General features: G+C 24.1%; 1 protein-coding gene across 1 annotated transcript in view; it reads right to left on the bottom strand.

Annotated features, from left to right (window-relative positions):
* The window catches only part of LOC112604164 (acid sphingomyelinase-like phosphodiesterase 3a), a 196,052-nt gene that overhangs the window by 66,535 nt on the left and 107,032 nt on the right, over positions 1 to 22,485 (bottom strand). The window contains exon 7 of the mRNA XM_025353067.1: positions 4,456 to 4,676. Within this exon, the coding sequence (XP_025208852.1) occupies positions 4,456 to 4,676 (221 nt within the window). The remainder of the gene's footprint in view (positions 1 to 4,455; positions 4,677 to 22,485) is intronic.

Below are 22,485 nucleotides of genomic sequence, written 5' to 3' on the forward strand. Positions count from 1 at the left end.
ATACCCAAATCATAAACTGAAGTGTCTATTACCTAAACAAAAAGGTCCAATAATTTTGTTTGAAACTTTAATCTCAATCAGCCGTCGTCTGCCCATTTTGTGTTGAGCTTGTATTATTATATAATACAGAGTTTTTATAGCTTGGTCGGTGAAAAATAAAAATAAATTTATATATCGATTGTACATTAATAAAGAAAAGTTGTGGAGGTCCGTAACGCGCAGAGGCTTATAAAAAATTCCATTATGGGTGATTGGAAAATATTTTCAGTACACTTGCTGTGTAAAATAAGTATTAAATTATTAAAAACCTCTCGGGGGTCCCGACGTCATGGCTGCAGATTTTCGATCCAGTCTATCATGATTTCGGTTTATGATTATGAAACGATGAAATCGTTGTTACTAGGTTTTTAATCAACAAAGATCGTCATGGATAAAACTACTTTTCTATTTACTTTTACAATTATTTTGTTGAACATGTTTCTAAAATCATTTTTGGTTACGCGAAAAAAATTTCAGGCACTTAGTATGAATAAATTACCAATAATTGTTGAACGTTGGATTGAATATTATAGCATTCATAAAGTAAATTATAAACAACTTAAAAAAGAACAAATATTAGAGTTTATAATGATATATTGATATGTTAACTATAAACTATGAAATATTAAAAAATATTCATTGCTTTTTTAAGCTATTAATTTTTCAGTGATTAATTTATTTGGGTTTTAAAATGGGATACATTTATAGAAAATTTTGCAATGAAAAACTTGGAACAGCTGATTAATTAATAGTTTTCCGATTGATTTAAAATTAAGTATTCATTATTTTGAAAACATTTGAACATTTTATTTATCAATCGGTGGAGTTTGTTAACCTTAATTTGTAGTTTTGAAAAAATATATTTTTAAAAGATGATTCCTGTATATTAGATGTATTATATCATACATTCATATTAATATAATTATAATTTTTTCGTTTTTGTATTTCTTTCAAATTAATATTCGTTTTCAATTCGTGATATAGTTAATTGTTATGTATTAGTTATTGTTAAAATATTTGTCCGATCTCTGTATATTTTACTGTTGAAGATTAAAATGGGTATTTACATAAAATAGTTAAAATAAGTTTGGTTTGTAATCCAAAATATTGATAAGATCATTTTATATTATTTCAAATTACACCATAATTATAGAATTACTATATTTCTTTAAATCAATTTTTTTTTTTTTTTTTTTTCATAAAACAATATAATATTTATGTGGATAAATTTTCAATTAAAACAATAATTTTAAATAATGTAAAAAAAAAAAATAATTAATTTAATTTAGCATCTGATACCACTAGTTATATTATTTTAATTATTATTTATATGTTATGCATTTGTTTAGTGTTATATAAAAATAAAAATATTTTTGTTATGTATTATATTCAATAAATTAAAAATAAAATTAGATTAATAATGATTAATAAAGAGACTTTTTGTGTCTTGTTATAAAGTTATGTATCTCTGTGTGTAATAAAATAGAATAAAACATTATATCTTTCTCTCAATATAATGCTCAAGGGTACTCAGTACTCGCAAAAAGTATTTTTATTGGTATACAACATGGGTATTTTCATCAACAATATTCTTTTCACCAATTTATTGAGTATAATAAAATGTATGGCTGTAAAGTTCTTGTACTTGAATTTAAGACACATTATTTGATGTATAATAATTATAATTTTATTTATATATAGATTCAATAAAATTACTAATAAATATTATATAAGAATATAATAGATAATTACAACATAAATGTTATACAAATTAAAATTAATATTGATCCTATACTAGCATAGTATCAAAAAAAAATCGTATTTAATCTTCTACGATTGTGTATATATTAAAATATAAAATATAAAAATACTATAATACTTTAATAAATATTAAGTTATTAATTAATTACATATCATACGCTTGGCGGTAAGATTTTATTAAAAAGACAAAATTAAATGATTATACGTAGTTGCGTTGCAATTTTGCTACTATTAAGTGTTAATAATTTAAAATATGTCATTATACTTATAATATAAATATTTCTAATAAATAATGGAGTAGTTTCTTTATTTTTTCTAAATAATTTTTGTCTGTATTTTTTCTTCAGCTCTTCATAATATATATTATATTATTAAACATTTGTAACACATTAAATATATATATATATATATATATATATATATATATATATATATATATTAAATTAAATATATCACCATATTAAATTCTAATAAAACCTTAATAATATAAATATCTAAGAATTTTTTTCATAATTCATTATACGTTATAGGTATTTTATAAATCACATGATAACATAATAATTACATAGTTTTTTTAGTTAGCCGTAAATGAAAATTCCTGGTTTATCTTTTACTATCAAGGAAATTCCATTTGCAAAGGTATAAATGTCACGAAAAATGTTTAGACGGCTCAAATGGGATATTATGTTTGAAATTTATATACCCATACAGAATATAATATGTTGGAACGGTTTATTTTGCGGGAATTAGGGATATCACATTATTTATAAGCAAATCTAAACTGCATTCACCATAACACTTTAAGTCTGAAACGGTTGGCCGTTTTAAATTTTAATTTGAAGAACAACAAACGTTAAATGATAAACCGCCAAGTCATCAAAACCACCGCGAGGCGATAAAATAGAAATATTATTTCGGATCGTCAGTGGATTATTGAAACGTTAAAGTTTGGTGAGTACACATTGCAGGGTGCGCATTATAATAATAATAGATGAATGTATGTTCAAGACAAAATAATATTTTAGTGTTTGATCTGTTGATGCTGTTGAAACAGGACAACGCCGAACCTAAATCTCTATTGCACGATTTCTAAAATATGGTTTGTGGCTTAATGTTTGCTATGGTTTTATTGAACATATTATACCTACAAGATGTATGAGTACTACATTTATATTTTGTTGGCTTTTATTCGTAGAAGATACTAATAACAAATTCGTTGAAGACTTAAATATTTTTTTACGTCCGCAAACGTAATAATATAGCATAACTGTCGTATCACTGTCATATTTTCTATTAAGATAATAATGACATTATATTAAACGCATCGAGATTTTTTTCAATTTTCAACATTCAGCACAGGCAAATATTATTTTATCTCACATGTTACCAAATATCAACACACATCATTACTACACAACCAATGTTCGTGAATAGTAATATTTTCAGTGATATTTAATTTCACCTTGGAAATATTTTAATATTAGCATTATGAATAGACCTTAAAAAAGCATTAATAACATTTAAACAGCTGTTAAAGATGACAATTTTTAAGCATATTATACATTTATACCACACGTGCGCCGAGTGTAAATGTTTTAATCTTATATGGTATATAAACTCTGCCAGGAAGTTATTAGGTTTTAAAGGTAACATTTCATTACCAACGATTTTCAGATTTTTACAGAATTATTATCGGAGACGAAAAGTGTTGTATCTGTGTCTGGTAGCTAAGTGTATGAGAATATAATATAATAAAAACTAAACTTTAGGACATAATATTATATTTATCATACGTCTAGTTATATATTAATACACAAAATTGTTTGTACGGCGCTCAAAACTTTGTGAGTTCATTTTTAACTGACAAAATATTATTATGTTTACAGAACACAAAAGCCAATACCACATAATATTATACATAATCAGCGCTACCAAGCTCGATGACAATATTGATAATAATAAATTGACTATACAATATTATTTCGTCGTTCTACGATAGCATCGACGACGGTTGACAGTTAATATAATTGCAACTGTCAATGCACGACGGTTTAAAGCGTATTAAAATTACTGGACAGAAGACTACTTTATAAAGTTATTATTATATCATATAATATATTATGTTATATTTCTTTCTGTATACAGGTCGAAGTATATTCAACAGACACATATATTATAATATCTATAAGTAATATATTTTTTTTTCAACCAAATATGATGGTTAGGTAGTAACATTAAAGTTAAAGTGGTTTTTTAAAGCGTAAATTATAAATAAATATATTTAAATGATATTTAAACGTATATATATATATTATAGTTTATTTCAATTAACTTATCAGTTATCGGCATAGTGTCACAATAATCAGTTTGCACACGCCCACTCGACATTGCATTTTTTATACCCTTATTATTCGTTTCGATTGTAATAGAGCATAGTGATAAACTACGATATATTGTATGGTGTAAAGTGATAATTTTTTTTTCACGTTTTATATATTTTGTTAAAAAAAAAAAATAGTTCTTTAACCCTTATGCTCAAATAATATTTTGTTGTAACTATTATTTATTTTTCATTACGATGTACAGCTAGGTGACCATAATTTATACAACTAATTATTACAAAACTATAGTTTTTAAAATATGTACAACACTGACCTTTGTTGAACGTCTGTATAGCGTCGGTAGGCAACCACTGCCGCCAATAGTGTCCAAGACTTGTGTAGTCTATCAACTGGTTTTTCAAGGCGCCTGGATCATCGTGGCCCAGTACCGGAAATACAAACTGGCTGCTAAACGTATGGATGAGGAGATTGGTAACATTTTGGATAGCCATTACGCGGGTATGCATATCCACCACGTCTGACGACACGGAATCTCTATAAAAAGTAGATAAATCAATAAAAATCAATATACCGCATTTTGGAAACATTAAAGGTTTAAACAACAAATAGATAGATATTTGAGTACCGCTTTGCTGTACAATAGATGTCGAATGAGTCACTATAATGGCTATGTTAAATTTGAATTCAATGATAAATCATTGTATAGGAAAAATTAACTTGAGTGAAAACATTATGTCAGCCTAAATTATTAAGAATATTTCGAGATGTGTTTTTTGATACAGATATTACAGGTAATTATTTTACTATTAGAATTACAGTACTCTGGTACAATTTTTCTGAAAATATTGGATTTATTTTATAAGTAGTATTTAATTATTATAATAATATATATTTATATAATATTAAATTAACTTATATAACTCTAATATAATAACATATTTCTATAAATACCGTAAAACATCAAAAACAGGTTTATAGTATAAAAATATAACATCTTAAAATAGTTCAAAAAATTCATTTTATTCAGTAAAATGCATAATAATATAATATACGTAAAATGTTACGTTCCACGAATGATATTTTTAAATTATAAAAAAAATAAGTAACAATGTTATTTATCGTTTTAAGCACACAATTTCGTCCAAATTTTAAATTAAAATTTTCATAAAAAAAATCAACATTATATATTTTTTAAATGTTGTGGACCTCTATGATAAACTACTTATCAGAGATCCTAAATTAAATTTTCCAAACTTAGATTTAAATCAAAAAGTCATTATGCATTTCTAACTACAAACTAGTTAGATCATTATTGAGATTTTGTCTAAATTCTAACGTTTGACGTTTAAAAAAAAAAATATTGTGATATTAGAATCTTATTTTTTTTTTTTTAATTTACTAATAAACAACTTATGAAAAGCTTTACTTTGTATATTTTCAAGCATTTTTACCTTGAAAATAATTTTTAATTGGTATTTATAGAAAAAAAAAAAACAAAAATTCAAAAATATTTAACGACTACAAATAGGTCAAATAGAGTAAACAATTGTGTTATATTATATTAATGTAGGTATTCTATAAGTTTTATCCTGAATAGAAAATGTTCATAATATAAATATTTTTTAAAAATTTCAAGTATCGGGATATTTGTTGTTTCTCCCGATTATAAAAAAAAAAAATAAGAATTTTTTATTTTGACTTTTCTAAAGTATATACAAGATCCAATTTCCTATCAAAAATCACCTCTGTTTTTACAAATCAATCGACTACTTATTATGTATACATGCATACAAAAAACGCATCATTGTTTAATTAATATATTCATCGTTCCGCTCGGAATTTAAAATCTGTCGATACGATTATTAAATGAAATCATTTGTATATTATATCAATTATACAGGTGTTAGTGAACTTAGTTACATTTCATAGATTTATAATTTTTTTATTTTTTTGTCATTATAATATTTTTTTTTAAATAATTAATTTAAGTGTTTGCGTATCATGATGATCTTATAGAAATTCATACTTTGTTGAAAAATCAAAAAGGCTTGCCATAAACAATCTAAAAATAAATTAAATTTTTTTATTGAATTAACTTTAGTATTTTATTGATTAAATATCAAACGACATCAATTCTAATGAAACAAAAGTGTAAAAAGTCGTATATAAATATTTTACTATTTAAATTTTACATTTGAATGTAATGCGTAGAATGGTTGTGTATTGGCTCTAATTTAAAGAAAAAAACTTTTTTTTTAGCAAGTTTACGTTTTATTTTTATTTCCAGCATTAAACTATTAAATATATGATGTGGAAAAAGTACCATTGTGGATCGTGTGGTAGTTATAATGTAGGGGACTTTGCAAGGCTTAAAACGAGGTTGTTGTGGTGTTGGTTAATTTTTGTTTAACACATTTATTTTTTACCTTTACAAAATTTTTTTTTTCGAAAAATTTTAAACAATGGTTACTAATCTTTATGAGATATGTGGTAAAGAAAAGAATTTCTGTTTTGCTCTGCGGCAAAACTTTTGTTGAATTTTAACATCGAGCTATTTTATAATGTTTAAAATACACTTGTAATCGCACTGCCGTGGCCGTGAAAGAGCTAAAACATTATTTAAACTATTTCCAAAACATTTAGATTTCTATATTATGGTCGGTAATAATCTATTATTGAACGATACAGAACATAGTTTGTAAAGATTTATGTTTATATTGAATGTATAATCTGAGTTAAGTCGCTATCAGCAATAAAACTTGGATAGTTATTTGCCAAATTATTTATTGGCTTAGGTATTTTTGCATAGTCTTAGAGTGATTGAAAATTATATGGCTACGTAAAGAAACTTAAATGTTATACGGATAATACGACTAATGTAACACTCATTTACACAAAGTATGAAAGAGACAAAGCAACAATTAAAACATACTTTTTGAATGGTTAATCGCTGTATTATTGCACATTTTATACATATACATATATATACGTATATATATATATATTATGTTGATCAACTAAAGTGTAATGAATAATATTCTTAGTTAGATTTTTATTTTATTTTTTATTGTACATACCTATCACAGTAAAACGCTTGGGAGAGAGAATGTATACTTAACAATGACGCGTAAGCATGCGTTTTTTTATGTCTGAAAATATGTTTAAGTTCCAGCGGAGTACTTCAACAGCTATTTTATAAATACAAACATTTACTAAATTTAAAATATAACTGATGTAAACTGAGTAATCGATATTTAAATAGTGGTATAAAAATCGATATTTCCTCATATACTTATAAATACATCATTTTTTTTTTTTTTTTAATATTTGCAATGTTTTTTATATATTTTAAATAATTATTATTATTAAATGCCTAATAGCCCTAATACGTTATAGCGAGTGAGTTTATAAAACATTTAATGTATTTGAATATTATTAGGCGTGATTACTTCAAACAACTTGTCTGAACTTATAGGAAATTATTATAACTCATTATTAGTATGTTATTAAACATTTTTTAATTTTTAAATAAAACTTGCAAATATATTTTATAAATAATCTATTTGTGTTTTTTTTTAATAAGTAATAAGTATAAAATAATGTTTTTATAATATTTTTAAAATAACTTGTCAAATAGTATTAAATCTATTACATAATATTATTAATTTTTTATAAATAATTACTACTTTTCACTAAACATTTTATATTGCCTACTATATATCTGCAGTATATGTTTTGAGTTTTGTATGAAAATCATCACATTAAAATAACAAAAAGATTTTTTAATGATTTTTTATTTTAATTGAAAAATTTCTAGCTATTTTGGTAATTATATATTTTTAGTTTTCTAAAAAACTGTATTAAGTTATCTTTAATTTTAATTTAAAAATACAAATTTTATTTTTAAATAATGTTTTGGAACGATACGTTTATTGGTAAATAATTAAAATAATGTTAAAACTCTTCAATTTGTGATTTTATTTGATAATAATTTCAAAGATTTTTTCTGTGATTGGTGATAACTTTAAATTTATTTATTATGAATTTTTATCAATAAATACACAATAATAAACATCATGCTAAGTTATGCAAATGTATATGAACAATAACGTAGGCTACATCAGTCCCTAGCTATTTAGGACGTCCGATAACGTGACAGACCATAAGGTTTTTGTAAAGTTAATATTTTAAAATTGATAAGTGATTGTTCATGCTTAATATCAACAGTAGTTTCTCAGCTAAACAAGTTTAGAGAAGTTATCCGTTGAAAACTTTGTTGTATGCGATTATGTATTGTTTTTTTTTTTCAGATTTGGTAAACTGCTGGTGGTTACGAGACTACCGTTGATTAGGGTCGACTGACTTGAGTATTTCGATTAATATAGACATTGACATTGATACGCGATAAAATCAGATGCAATAAACAAAGGACTTAAAATTATATCATAATATTAAACAATACATTTCTAAATGATTGTAGTTAGTGTGAAGAGCGATTTAAAAGGCTATACATTGTTATATTTTAAGCCTACGCAACCAACTTATACAACCATATGTTCATTATTTTTTTTTTTTTTTTTATAATTTTATTATGATAATTTAATTCACGCTCATAAAAATAGAGTTTAGAGAGAGATACACTACGAGATCAACATAAATATTATCTATAAACAACGTTTTCTACGCTGAGGTTGTTACATAAATCTTTTGAACATATAAGTATGAATGTTGCACCAAATTGTTTGTTCAAGGATTTGGCATAATAGGCTATGTTGACTGGGTTGGTTTTACGTTTTTAATATTAATAGAGTTTACTTGAAAAGGTAGGTTGATATGGTAAGTGTATTCTTAGTTAGAACGTAAAACAGTGATATTTTTAGAGAAAACATAATATCTCAGAGTATCAAAATAAGTTCTTTGTATTCATTATTATTTTTTTTCAAAGAGATTTAAATTATATCGAGAAAATACTAATAATAAGATATTATAAATTACAGTGAATATACTTTGAAATATAAATTTGAAGTGTAAAAATAAAACAATAGCATATGTTTAAAAAAAAAAAACAACCTACCATATCAACCTTGCCCCTACCATAGTTCATAACCTCTACAACAGCTAATGGCCCTAGTCGCCGAAGCTTAAGTTCGATAAAAAAAAAAAAAAAAAAACATAATAATCAAAAATATTTATTTAATTTTAATCACAATTCCGCATTATAAGAAAATATGTATTTTATTATAAACAAAAATATAAAACAATTAATTCTTATGTTGTATTTTCTGAAAAAAACTTTAAAAATATTGTTTTCATGTTATCTAAAATAAATTTATCATAATGGCGAATTAATATTAAACATAATCAAAATAGTAATGTTTGTTCTCGTTTATTATGTAATAAATTTAAATTACACACTGTTAGTAAAAAAAATCAAATTTACTACATGCGACACGCGATGGCTTAAAATTGAATTTACTAATAATTTTAACTTTATTTTATTTTATTTATTTATTTTTTTTTTTTTTGAACCCTTATTAGTTATTAAATTGTACGTCATAGCTTAATATGTACCTCCTCTGATTAATTTTAAAATTTAATTTTCTTTGTACCGATCAAACTTGAAAACATAAATTACTAAACCCAATTCCCCGACGATATTAAATTAGCTCATTGGAATATTGATTATTTGAAAACTGTAGAGTTCAACTGTCATCAATTATTTTAAATTATTAGTCAATATACAAAATATTTTGGTAAAAGCCAAAAAATTATTTAAAAAAATTATTAATTAAGGTAAGAATTGTATTTTATTTATTAGTATTGTATCTTCTGATCACTTTTTTTTATATGTATGTATATATATGCAAGTATGTATGCATATTTATGATTTAAATTAGAACATTATTAGTTATTAAAAACTGTAAGTCTATTTACAATTTATAGTGTTGCTTGTCAAATATTAGTTAATATGCAGTAATATTGACAAACTAAGGTTTATGACTAATTGAAACCATCTAATGGATAGATTCTGAATGGAGATGTATTTCATAGATCTCCAAACTTTTCAAAATCAAATTAAGATTTTCTATACACAACTTAACTATTTAAATCCATTAATATAAATAGGTCGGGATTTCAAATTTTTAGTAACTAAATAGTCCTTGTTATAAGTCAAAATAAAGTTATTTTCATTACCTGTAAAAATTGCTGACCGAAACTTCTATTAAATTTCATAAGGCGTACTTAATAGGTTATTAATTTTTTTATTCACCGGTGAAATAATTTTTTTTTCCAGTTATGTGTCTTTGTTTCAATGTTTCTGATCAATGTTGTTAGTTCTCAATTTTAGAATAAGCCGAGCAAAAAAAAAAAGAAGAAATAAATAAAATAAAATAATATTACGACTACTCACGTGATAATTATAAAAATAATTTCTCATGAACAATACTATAATATTTAAGCATTGTAATATTCACATAGCGTGATAAAAAAGAAATAGAGTATGAATGACGAATACTTATACTTACATACATACTAATATTTCGATTAGATATGTCAGGCAAAAAAATATATTGAAAGTACAAGCCAATATGAAATAATTAACTTTACAATATTTTTAGATTTTTTTTTTTATAATACTCCAAGGATGTATGGATTCCATTTCATTGAATCGTACTTTGAAATAAATTCAATCGAGTAAAAGATATACATAATATTACAATGTATAGCCTCGTTGATACCATCCAGTAACTGTAATACAACTTACAAGTTGTATGACGTTGGCATAAGTAACATGGCAAAGAAAGCGAGTCGCTTAAATCGATTGAATGTTGTCAATATAACAAATTCAGACAAATCAATATATGTAGGAAAACCATCTACATCACGAAAGTATCTACCGTATACATTTGTGATATGTCTATAATTTAATTGAACATAATATAAGGATTACTAGAAAATTAAATACCTCAACATTTAGTTGAAAATTGTTAGCAACTGTAACATTGACATAGTTTTACAAAAATATTATGTTATAAACTGCTGATATGATCAAGTATAAAATTTCGTTTAAAATTTAAATTTTATAGTTATCAGTAAATTAACTATGTATATTATAGAAGTTTTAGAAGTTCTAAGAGATATACAAATATATAATGCATTTATCACGAAGATATTATAGTATAGCTACATCATGGAACTTTGCGTGAAACGTGTATTATATATAAATAACTATTAACATGTTCTAAAATTGTTTTGACAATCTGAAGAGGTATCATCCAGAAACACAAACATCAATTTTACTTGAAATTACACAATTTCTAAGACGCTAATTAAGACGGAATGGTTTACAGATAACGATTTTAGAAATTTCGTATTTAACACCCATAAGTTATAAGAAATTAATTTTGCTTTAAAAATTAGCTATGAAATAAGTATATATCGTTATATTTGGTATTTCAGTTCTAATCATTGAAATTACTTATATTTTTTTTGTCTGACAATTAGGTGTTATATAAAATATTATTTTATCAATTACGATTAAAAGTTTGTAATACAGTATTATGGTATATAATTAATAAATAATCGGTATAACAAAAAAAAAAAAAACACGATTAAGTCAAACTAATTTATAGACAGGTTCGTTTTTGATTTAATATCGATTCTATAAAATATATGATTAAATAATATATAATATTTTCTTGATTAAAAAAATAGCTAATTTGTCAGTAGTTTTGTGTAATATAATAGTATATATTGTGTTCTATCCGATTCTTATTATTCCATTCAATAAATAAACGTGCTTATAAAAATGTTTTTGCCAAACATTAAAATAAATACATTATACAAATTATACACCGTTCTCGTGATGATTTTTTAATTTTTTATTTAGCTTTGTCAAAAGCTAAACACATATTACTCGTTACACCTAATCAAATGAAACTAGATCAGCAGTTTTCATGTGTAAAAAAAAAAGGATACTAAAATACTCAATAGAAATTATTGCTGTCTAGTCTGCTCTAATTAATAATAATAAACAATAAAAAAATGTTTAGAATCGAAACTGCATACGGCGGGTTACCGTCACTTATCTACAAACTGGTCGAATCGCACGATAATTTTTCACGTCGTCTCGTTTGTAACGATAATCGGTGAACAAACTTTTGGCCGTATGTCCTAGTGCTATGGTAAAAAAAATGAAATGGTACCTAACACTTAATGTAACGTTATATTGTCGCAGCGACCAGAACTATAAAATATAATGTTGTTATTATTATAATATATAATTCACAGTTGTGAATAAACGTCCCTGCGATCCCGTTAAACATTTATTGCGCGATAACAATATTACGACGACGTGCGTATACCAATGGGAACGAAGCACTATAGTATAATATTGTTGTTATTATATTTGCCATTATACTATAAAAAAAAAAAAAAAAATTGCGGCGGAAAGTCTTGTCACCGCGCTAAATGCATGGGCTCTGGATGTGTGTTTGCCATGTCTTTCTACGCCGAACGACGCACAGCTTTTGGGACTTAAAAAGTACCTATACGCATCATTTAGCGTTCGGTTTCCCCGTATTTTGGGCGTAAAACGTCTGACACTACGTCGTGGTAATATTATTATATTGTCGTTGTTTGCGTTTACTGCCACCGTAAAAATACATTTTCTGGTTACAATTTTTTTTTTTTTTTTTTTTTTTGATCACTATATATTCTCTGGAAGCGACGACGGATGAACCCATTATAACGTTATACTCGTACACTTATATATATATACCTGCCGATCTACCGATATCAACCTTCTCCTCTCATCACAGACTACCACTTCGTGTATACCACTCAACCGGTATATTATTATTACCGTATCACGTATATTCTGCCGACTGGTAAGGGTTGTTTCGGTACTGCAAAACTAGACCTCTGGGAAGTGTTGAATATATATTAATTTATATATCTCGTATACTTTCCGTTTCTGGGCTGCGTTCTTTTTATCACCTTTTATAGTGCGTTCGTGTACATTGAAATCATAAAATATCATCATGAGTATTTACTGTTTTACGTTATATATGGAATTCGATATCATTATACTATTATCTTAATATACGACGAAACAAATTGATAAAAAAAAAAGTTTGATATGTTTTAGCGAATGAACTTTATTCCGTACAGTAGCATCTTATAATAATATATGGAAGGTGGTTCACAAAAAAATGCCTACTCCCAATTTTGCTTTTAGTATTATTATGTGCGTTATTATATTCTGAATTTTAAACCAAGAATACATTAATAAACATTATTTTCAAATAACACACGTTTAAATTAATTAAAATTAAAATTAAATATTTGAATAACAATTCACAATAAAAACGAGTATAATTTGAAAAGATTATGTTTTTAAGAAAATTAAAAAAATATGATCTTAAGGTAATTTTTAAAATTTAAAAAAAATAAAATTGTATTAAATGCGTCATAAAGGATAAAATGAAAAGACGGGTGAGCGTACTTAGTGAATTAATAACTACGAATTTTATTATTTTTATATTAACACTATGTAATGTATAATATAAGTATTAAAAATTAAGTGTTAATGTAAAATATAAAGATTGTAGTAACTTTAATGAAAAAAAAATCTTTTACAAATTCATCTTTTTATTTTTAACTCTGAGAGGAGCGATGAATGTATTGTATGTTGTATGTTTGTGTGTGTGTGTGTACAATATACAATGAGTAGTCGATAAAATGCTTTAATTTTCGAAAATGGTGTGATTTCTAGTAGAAAATTGGATCTAGTTTGTAAATGCTTTAGAAAGATCAAAATAAAAAATGCTCTGTACTTTTATTTTTTGACGAAACTTTACAAAATCGCAAAGATATGTTGACTATTTTGTAATTAAAAATTTAAAAAACATTTTTGTTTTAAATCTAAATTTGAAAAATTTAATTCAGGATTCTTTATAAATTGTTCATACTATAGTTCCAGAAAATTTAAAAAATATTTAAAAATGATTATTTTTTAAAGATGTTTTAGGTTCAAATTTGAACGAAATTACATATTTAAATGATTAATAACAATGTTAATTATTAACATGCATTTTATGAAACGTAATGAATTTTTCGATTTATTTTAAGATGTTATATATTAAATTTATATTGTGAACTTACTTTCACAATTATACAGTATTTACAAAAAGGTATTACTAAATGCTGAATTATAATATATTGGTATAGTATGGAATAAATATAATTTATTATAAAATATAAATATATATATAAAAAATCACGAATAATACCCAGTGGTATTCTGAAAGACCATTTCCACTCAAAATTATTTTTCATATACAATCATTGAATTCAAATTTAACACAGCTCATTATAGTAATCCACTTAACACCTAATGTCTAGTCGAGTGGTACTTTCTTGTTTACCCTTTTCTTTTTTTTTAGAATTATTCAGGTATTCTTTTTATGTTCAAAGTACAAGTATAATTCGTAAGGATTGTTAATATTGTTCTACTGGTAGCAAAATTACAAAAGTATACAATATATTTATTAATAGACTACTATGAATAATATTACTTTATTTATTAACTATAGGTGCAAAATTAGATACAAATAGATTTACTATATATCTTGATATGATTGAGATTAATTTTATTAGTAGTACGTAATTTGAAAATATATGAATTTTAAAATTTTAACGGTTTGTTAAAAATATAATACCATCTAAAGAATTAAGTAAAAACTGAATTTTTTATGTTCTACTTTATCAATATTTTTTTTAAATATTAAAATATTATTATTGTTCTATTTTTTCAATAAAAACATTTAGGTAATTTTATTAATCAAAATTATAGTATTAATATTTATCTATACCTTTTAGCAAAAAAAAAAAAAATCTCGTCGACAATATTTCGGATAGTTTCACTTGTGTTTAATTGATTAATGATTATATACGTATAATTAACAATGCTAAATGTTGTGCTTTTTAATTTATTATTAAAAGTCTATTCCCCTATTCCTGTATCTCGTGTAATATATTCGATTATTAAGTCAAGTGTTTATTTTCTGTGTTATTTAAGTATCAATATTATGTATTACGTGATATGCTGTAAATTAAATTCTATGCTGCCTGTTATAACTCTTTAAGAAATTAGTTGTTTATTTATGTAGGGGAAAAATTTTGATTCATTCCGTGTAACTTTATTTATAACACACACCATCTCGAGTGGTAAGCTGCCGTCAGCATGCAACCTATTCAGATCAGTGTCATGTCTGCTTTTTTATGATGTAATAACAATTTATTTAACGCATTGTTATAGAATAAGGTATTCATTTTTAATCATTATACCATATAATTTAAGGAAATATCTTAATACAAAATAAAATATATTAAAAATGTTTCACCAACAAATAATGACAAATTAATATCATTTTAATATTCTTTTAAAATTTATTTTACTATTAGGTGTTAAGTTATTATATGAATATATAAAAAAAAAAAATATTATGGTAATAAGTATTATTATTGCAGAATAGTTATTCTTGTAAGTAAAAGTTGGTTGTCTATTGTTTAGCATATTACGCTATATTATATAAAAGTATAAAAGTATTGTATTCAACTGTTGACCTGCCAGCTTTTAAAATACATCAAATTTACCATGAAAAATCTATATATCAAGTTCTATCTTCTGCGTTTTTAATTAAAATGATTCTTTGACACTAGTTCTTCATTTCCAAAACTGTAAGCACTTAAATACTATTAAACATCACCAACATTTTATTTGATAGTGATATTGTTTTACTGTGATAGATTTCGATTTAAGCATTAATTAAAGAAATTGTATGCATTACTATGCACAGAGATTATTCAATATGATATATTAAAACAGTTATTTTATTAATGTTATCAATGGAAATAGTGTCCTATGATTTTATTATTAACTCAATTTATTGTGGTTTATGGAGAATAAATCATGAATTAATAATTGTTATTAATACAATTTCTATCAGCTTAATTTTCAATGATAAATTATCATTTTTTAGTTTATATAATATTTATATGGTTTTATATCCATTAAAATCTATCCAAACAATTAATAAATTAGTAGCGTCAATATTTCGCTAGCTTGTCAAATAAGTTATTTTTATCAAATAAATAATTTGTATTGTGTTGAATTATTATTTGGCAATTTAACTTTTTTCATTTAAACTTTGAACTAAAATTAGTCCTCTTATCACTTGTTTAAATTTAGATATATTAAAACACCTATTAACGAACAAACCCGAGTACAATAATTTGAATTTCAAAAGAAGTATAATCGTATTTTAGAGATAAATTTAATGAAACAAACGAAATACTAATACAGTATTTACAATTAAAAAAGAGTAAAATATAATCGTTTTTAACTACATATATAGATTCAAACGATGAAATAAATTGAAATTCATAGATACTATTCGGTGCGTTATTTGTGTATCAAATCAACTCATACTTTTTAATTATACATAATTTGAACGTAACCATGTTTTCTGACCAATTTATGTTTATTTACATAGAAAAATAATATGCTTGACATTATTGACCAATTCGTTGAAACATGATAAATAAAGTAAATTGCTATGTACCTTTATGGTTATTTAAATGCATCAGTTCTTAGGTGGAATGTCAAAACTCGACCATGACAATACACGTGTATATAATAATATATAAAATAAACATCGTAGAATACATTCCAAAGAAACCCAGTGACCCGATGACGGGTCGTTTCGAAAATTGACCGATTCACAGTCGCTTTCAATCTACCGATAATATATTCAATATTGTAAAATACCTGTATCTACCTTAACTTTATTATACGATCGCTATTCAATGTACACGAATTTCGAGTAAACATTACTATCATTGGTATGATGGTCTCAGAGGTTGCGCGGCCGATGTTATTTTATTCTGTCAAAACACGCGATAGAATGTCGCGGTTGTATAGGTACAATAGATAGAAATAAGTAAAATAATTTTGCGAGGAATTTGTTCATAAAAATATTATTTTGAACCAGATAATAAATATTTATTAGAAAGGTAAAAAAAAAGCTCAATCCCGGATTCTACGAAAATCTCTTGAATCAATCTTATTTAACTTTTTCTAAAAACGAAAAATTACCAACGAATATTTTTATGATATTAAATGTATGTACTACGAAATTGTCTCCTATCCATGTTATAGTTAAAATGTATTGAAAACCAATTCAACATACATCTCCAAAATCACATAAAGCGACCTAATTACATTTTTTAATGAAATAGATACTGGATTAATTATAGATTCACAGGCGTTAATAATATCTAAAGATAAAAATGAAATACACAGATATGATATTTATTAAAAGTGTACTTTTTGTATAATATGATTATTATAAATATAAAAAACCTATTTAAAATAAATATAGGTTATTTTATCTAAAAATTAATTTGGTATATTCTTCCTCCTCTTAGAAAAAAAGTAAAAATACGGTGGCATAGCGACTTACTAACTTATCTAATATAGTACCTTATGTTATAATATTACGTATTTATATAATGAATTGCTTAAATATTATAAGTGTTTACTGGTTTTCAATTTTAAACAGTTGATTATTAATTAATGTATGTATTTTTGTTTCTTTAATGACATTTATTTTGTTTATAATATTTACTTTACTGAACATATTATCTTTACATCGTAAGTATCATGTTTACTATTGTTGTATATTAAATTACGGATTGTGAAATAAAATTAGAAGTTGAAAAAAACGTCTAAAGCTTATGGGTGAATTGAATAAAATGCAAATGAGTTACTATGGGTATCTCTGCAGTGTCTGAATTCTGAAATTAAAAAACTCACAACTTGAAAAAAACTGCAGTTTGACAAAATGTTTAATTGAAAATTCTAGAAAAAATTAAAAACGGCAGATACATTTTTTTTTTAATTTTGTAAGAAAAAATAATTTGAAATATATATAATTATTATTTATATATATATATTTATAACATCAGCTGATGTTTGGTTATAAAAAGAATCATTTCATATATATTTTAGCTACCTTAAACCGAGGTTTAAAATATTGTTATAATAATATTATATATTATGGACTTGACCGTGGTATGATAATATATAAATCTTTACTGCATTGTATGAGGCAGCCACCGTAGTCCTTGCGCTTCATTGTCGGTCGATCTATTGAGTCGAAAGGGCTTTTGTAAGCCCAAGTAATAATAATAATAATAATAATAATGTACAGAACTATACAATACATTTATATATATATTATTATCCTCTTCGGTCAACTGTACACATAATATACATGGTCGCGATGATGACGTACGTCATACGAATCTAGGACGGTTTGCCCACCTTAAAAAATGAATTCATAGATTTTGATCGTCCATAAAATTTACTAATATTTATCAAAATAGGATATTTAAATTTTTAAAACTATACTATTTATATTAAGACTTTAAATTTCAGCGTTTATTAATTTATAAAATGTGTGCTAATTCACCATAAAAGATTTTTTATATAATTTTTTTTAGTAATATTTAAACGAGTTGAGAAGTCGATAAAGAATTTAGAAACGGATTAAATATTTGTTAATTAATTCTTCGTTAAATTGTGTAAATATTTGACAAGTAATTTAATTGTATTAAAAAAAAAAAATCTATTTTAAAATTATATTAAAAGTTTAAAAAAAAATATGTACTTGAAAAATGTACTAATTTAGAACAATATAATTTACAACAAGTATTTTATATGGCGTAAGTAAACAAGTATATTGAAAATTTAACTTTAATCCTAAATGTTTAATATTATATTAAAATAAATATCAACTCTAAGAAATTTACTGGTTAAACGGATTTTATTAATAGGTGTACTATCAAGTTATTAAGATAAACTGTTCAATTAAATGTTAATATTTCTACAAATTTCACCACATCGATATAGTAAATAGGTATGTGATAAAGTGCGTTATACATACATATATATATATATATATATATATATATATTATATTAGTAACAGAGTATTTAATTACAAATAATTGTAAAAATAAAATAATTTATAAAAACGTTTTATTCTATAACTAATAAAAAAAAAAAAAACCAAATAGTTATATAGTGCGTACGTGTTCATAAAAGCGTGTGAAATGGATTATCACTTATTACTAACAACAAAATAAGTGTTGTTTGGAAACTTTGATCCTGTTTTAAAATGAAAAAAAAAAAATATTGAAAATATTTATCTAACTTAAATTGAAAGTAATGAACTGATATAAAATTGATTTATAATTATTTAAAATACAAATGAAACAAATGTAACGTATACATTTATGAACCAAATTCCCTGTATTCTATTTTTTGGGTATAAACTGTACATAAATTAAATTTTTAGTTGTAGGTCACGTCACACCAGTAATAATATTTGACCAAGATAAATTTTACCATTCGTTTATAAATGTTTTTGATTTTTACGATAGATGTCGTAACATTTGTCCAGCTCCCCATTAAAAGTTATAAAAAATATGAATTTCAAGAGAATAGAAAAGCATGATGATTTTTAAAAGTGTAGTGAAAAAATTAATGATCAAATTTGTCATTCGAAAATTGGAAATCGAGGACCTTGTATGACGTGCATGTAAAATATCTATATTTATAATATAGTATATAGTTTATATTAAATATCATAAAGATTGACATAATATTAGTCACATCATCATCGGTGAACTACCAAAATAGAAATAATTAACTCTCGAAAACCACGAACGCTCATAATACACGATGACATATTATTTTCATATTGAAATACATTAATAATAATATAGAACTATGAACAATTAAAAACATTTCGAATGTCATTCAACAAATAACGTACATGTGAGCTATAAAACGAATAATCGAGGAAAAATTATGTCATCGCATTATAACAACACATTACTATTGTTGTTTGCATATGTGAATTTTTTTACTCAAGGATTCAGGGTTTTTTTGAAAATTTTCCGAATTCCAAACAACTGTGTGAGATTGTTTTTTATTTCTTTGAAAATAATGCATTTTCCATACTATATATTATATTATTATACAATTTACTATCGTCTCGCTACACACAACAATTCCACAAGACCGAACAATACAGATTCCGATTACATTTTACACAATAAGTGGCATGGCAAACGGGATGTTATTTTGGTTTTGTTTTCACAGCGTGATACACAACATAAATAAATTATAAATTATAATAGTATATTTTTTGCAATTTGCACGACATGATTAACAACAACTAATGACGCGAGAGAAAAAAAAAACGTTTTTGAGAAATATACAAACTATATGAACACGTATACGTACATAGACACGTTTTTCGAGAAACGATCTTTTCTTGTACTATATTTGTCACTGATTCCGTGATAATAGGTGTCAGCGAGATTTGTGTTTTTAGAAAAAATAATCCATTTATTGTATACAAAAATATACTGGATGATTTTTTTTTTTTTTACAGTAATCGATCATAAAATGTATTGAGTAAGTACTGTCTTTGAAAAATAAAGTTTACTGATTAAACAATCTTAAGCCATTATTTTTAAGACAAATATTGTTTCTATTCTTATACATTTTTTATTGTCATATTTTTTTTTATAATATTATTTTCTCAAAATTATGTAAAAAATATATTTTCAATAACTTCAATACTTTTTAAGATAATGAATGTTTACTGTTAAGGGATGGCATTGTATAATTATATTTATATATATATGTACATTATTATTTATTCATGAAAACGTTTTGCGCAATAAAGCAATTGCCAAAACGCGACTTTAGACCGGAGTGTTAACCAAATATAAAAATACTGTAACGAGTCGTATTTAAAGTAAATTGTACGAGAAAAACAAATTATTATTTTTTTAACCTATTACAGTGATAATTTCTGAACTAAGATTACCAAATCCTACGAATTCAAATAAAAAACTGCTAAATGTATATTTATGATTTAATATTGTAGTTTCACGTTGTTGTAGTGCATAATGTGGTTTCTAAGAAAAAAATTGTATCCTGGTAAAATAATTAGCTTAACATTTTTGTTTTATCAGTTTTTATCACTCTTTGTTACATGTAATAATATGTATACATAAATACAGTATGTATTTAGTATATAGTTAAATATAGTGAAATAAACTAATAGAAATGTATACCATTGTATAATCTTGTATGCATTTTATTGTGTCAAATATAGGCATAATTGTACGTGAACTCTTTGCATGTTCAATATTCGTAATGAATAAAGCAAAATGCGAAGTCGTTGTTTGGTGTATAAAGAATACATGAAATATATGATTTTTTTAAATTGTACCTAGTTCAGTATATATACAAAATACAATGTATGTACGATGAAAAAATGAAAATAATGCATATTATAGTTCTTAGAAACACTTTTATTTTAAGCATTGTATTTTTTTGAATTATTTGTTAACGTGAAATATACCACCTCTTTTGAAAAAAATATGAATATATCACTAAATCATAATAATAGCAATGTTATATAAGTTGATGAAAAATAGTTATTCTAATTTAAGTAAATTAAGTTAAGTCAACATTGTAGATTATAACCTAATAGTCGACAAAAATCATAGTAATAACTTTTAATGTTAATATGAAGAAAAGTTTTAATTTATGTTTAAACTATAATTAATTTACTTTTTTTGATAATTATCTGGATAATGTATAACGTTTATGCAACTTTCAAATATTTAAATTGTATTCACCATTAAACTTTCAAACAAACTAAATACTTATTAAATCAAGGAATATTTGTTGTTTATATTTATTTTCAATCATGAAAAAAAAAAATCAATTTTTAGTATTAGCTATATTTTAGATATTTATTTAATATAATTTTTAATTTAATGTATGTATTTATTTTCTTATCTTATGGACTAGTAAAAGCTAAATTGGTTTCAATAAATACTTTAATTATTTAAATAAAAAAATAAAAGTTAAACGATCACTAATTAGCTATACAATTTGAATTAGTCATTACATAATTCTTACCTAATGATAAAACGCATAATTTATTAGAATTATAGACAATAACTTAGTATTATTGATTGATGGTGATTCTCTGAATAGAAGTATTATTCTAAAATTTTTAATTACGTATAGATAAGAAAAACTAATTGTAAACAATTTAATCACTAAAGAGAAAACAATCGTCACAGCTTTCTCAAGAGATAATGTTTATCATTTGTTGCATGTAAAGACTTTTATAAATGTATTCTTAATCAAAGGACTTTATTATGAAAACTGTATATAATAT

This window comes from Melanaphis sacchari, unplaced genomic scaffold (genome assembly GCF_002803265.2).
Source record: "Melanaphis sacchari strain LSU unplaced genomic scaffold, SCAv2.0 Contig11_pilon_pilon, whole genome shotgun sequence".
Classification (NCBI taxonomy): Eukaryota; Metazoa; Arthropoda; class Insecta; order Hemiptera; family Aphididae; genus Melanaphis; species Melanaphis sacchari.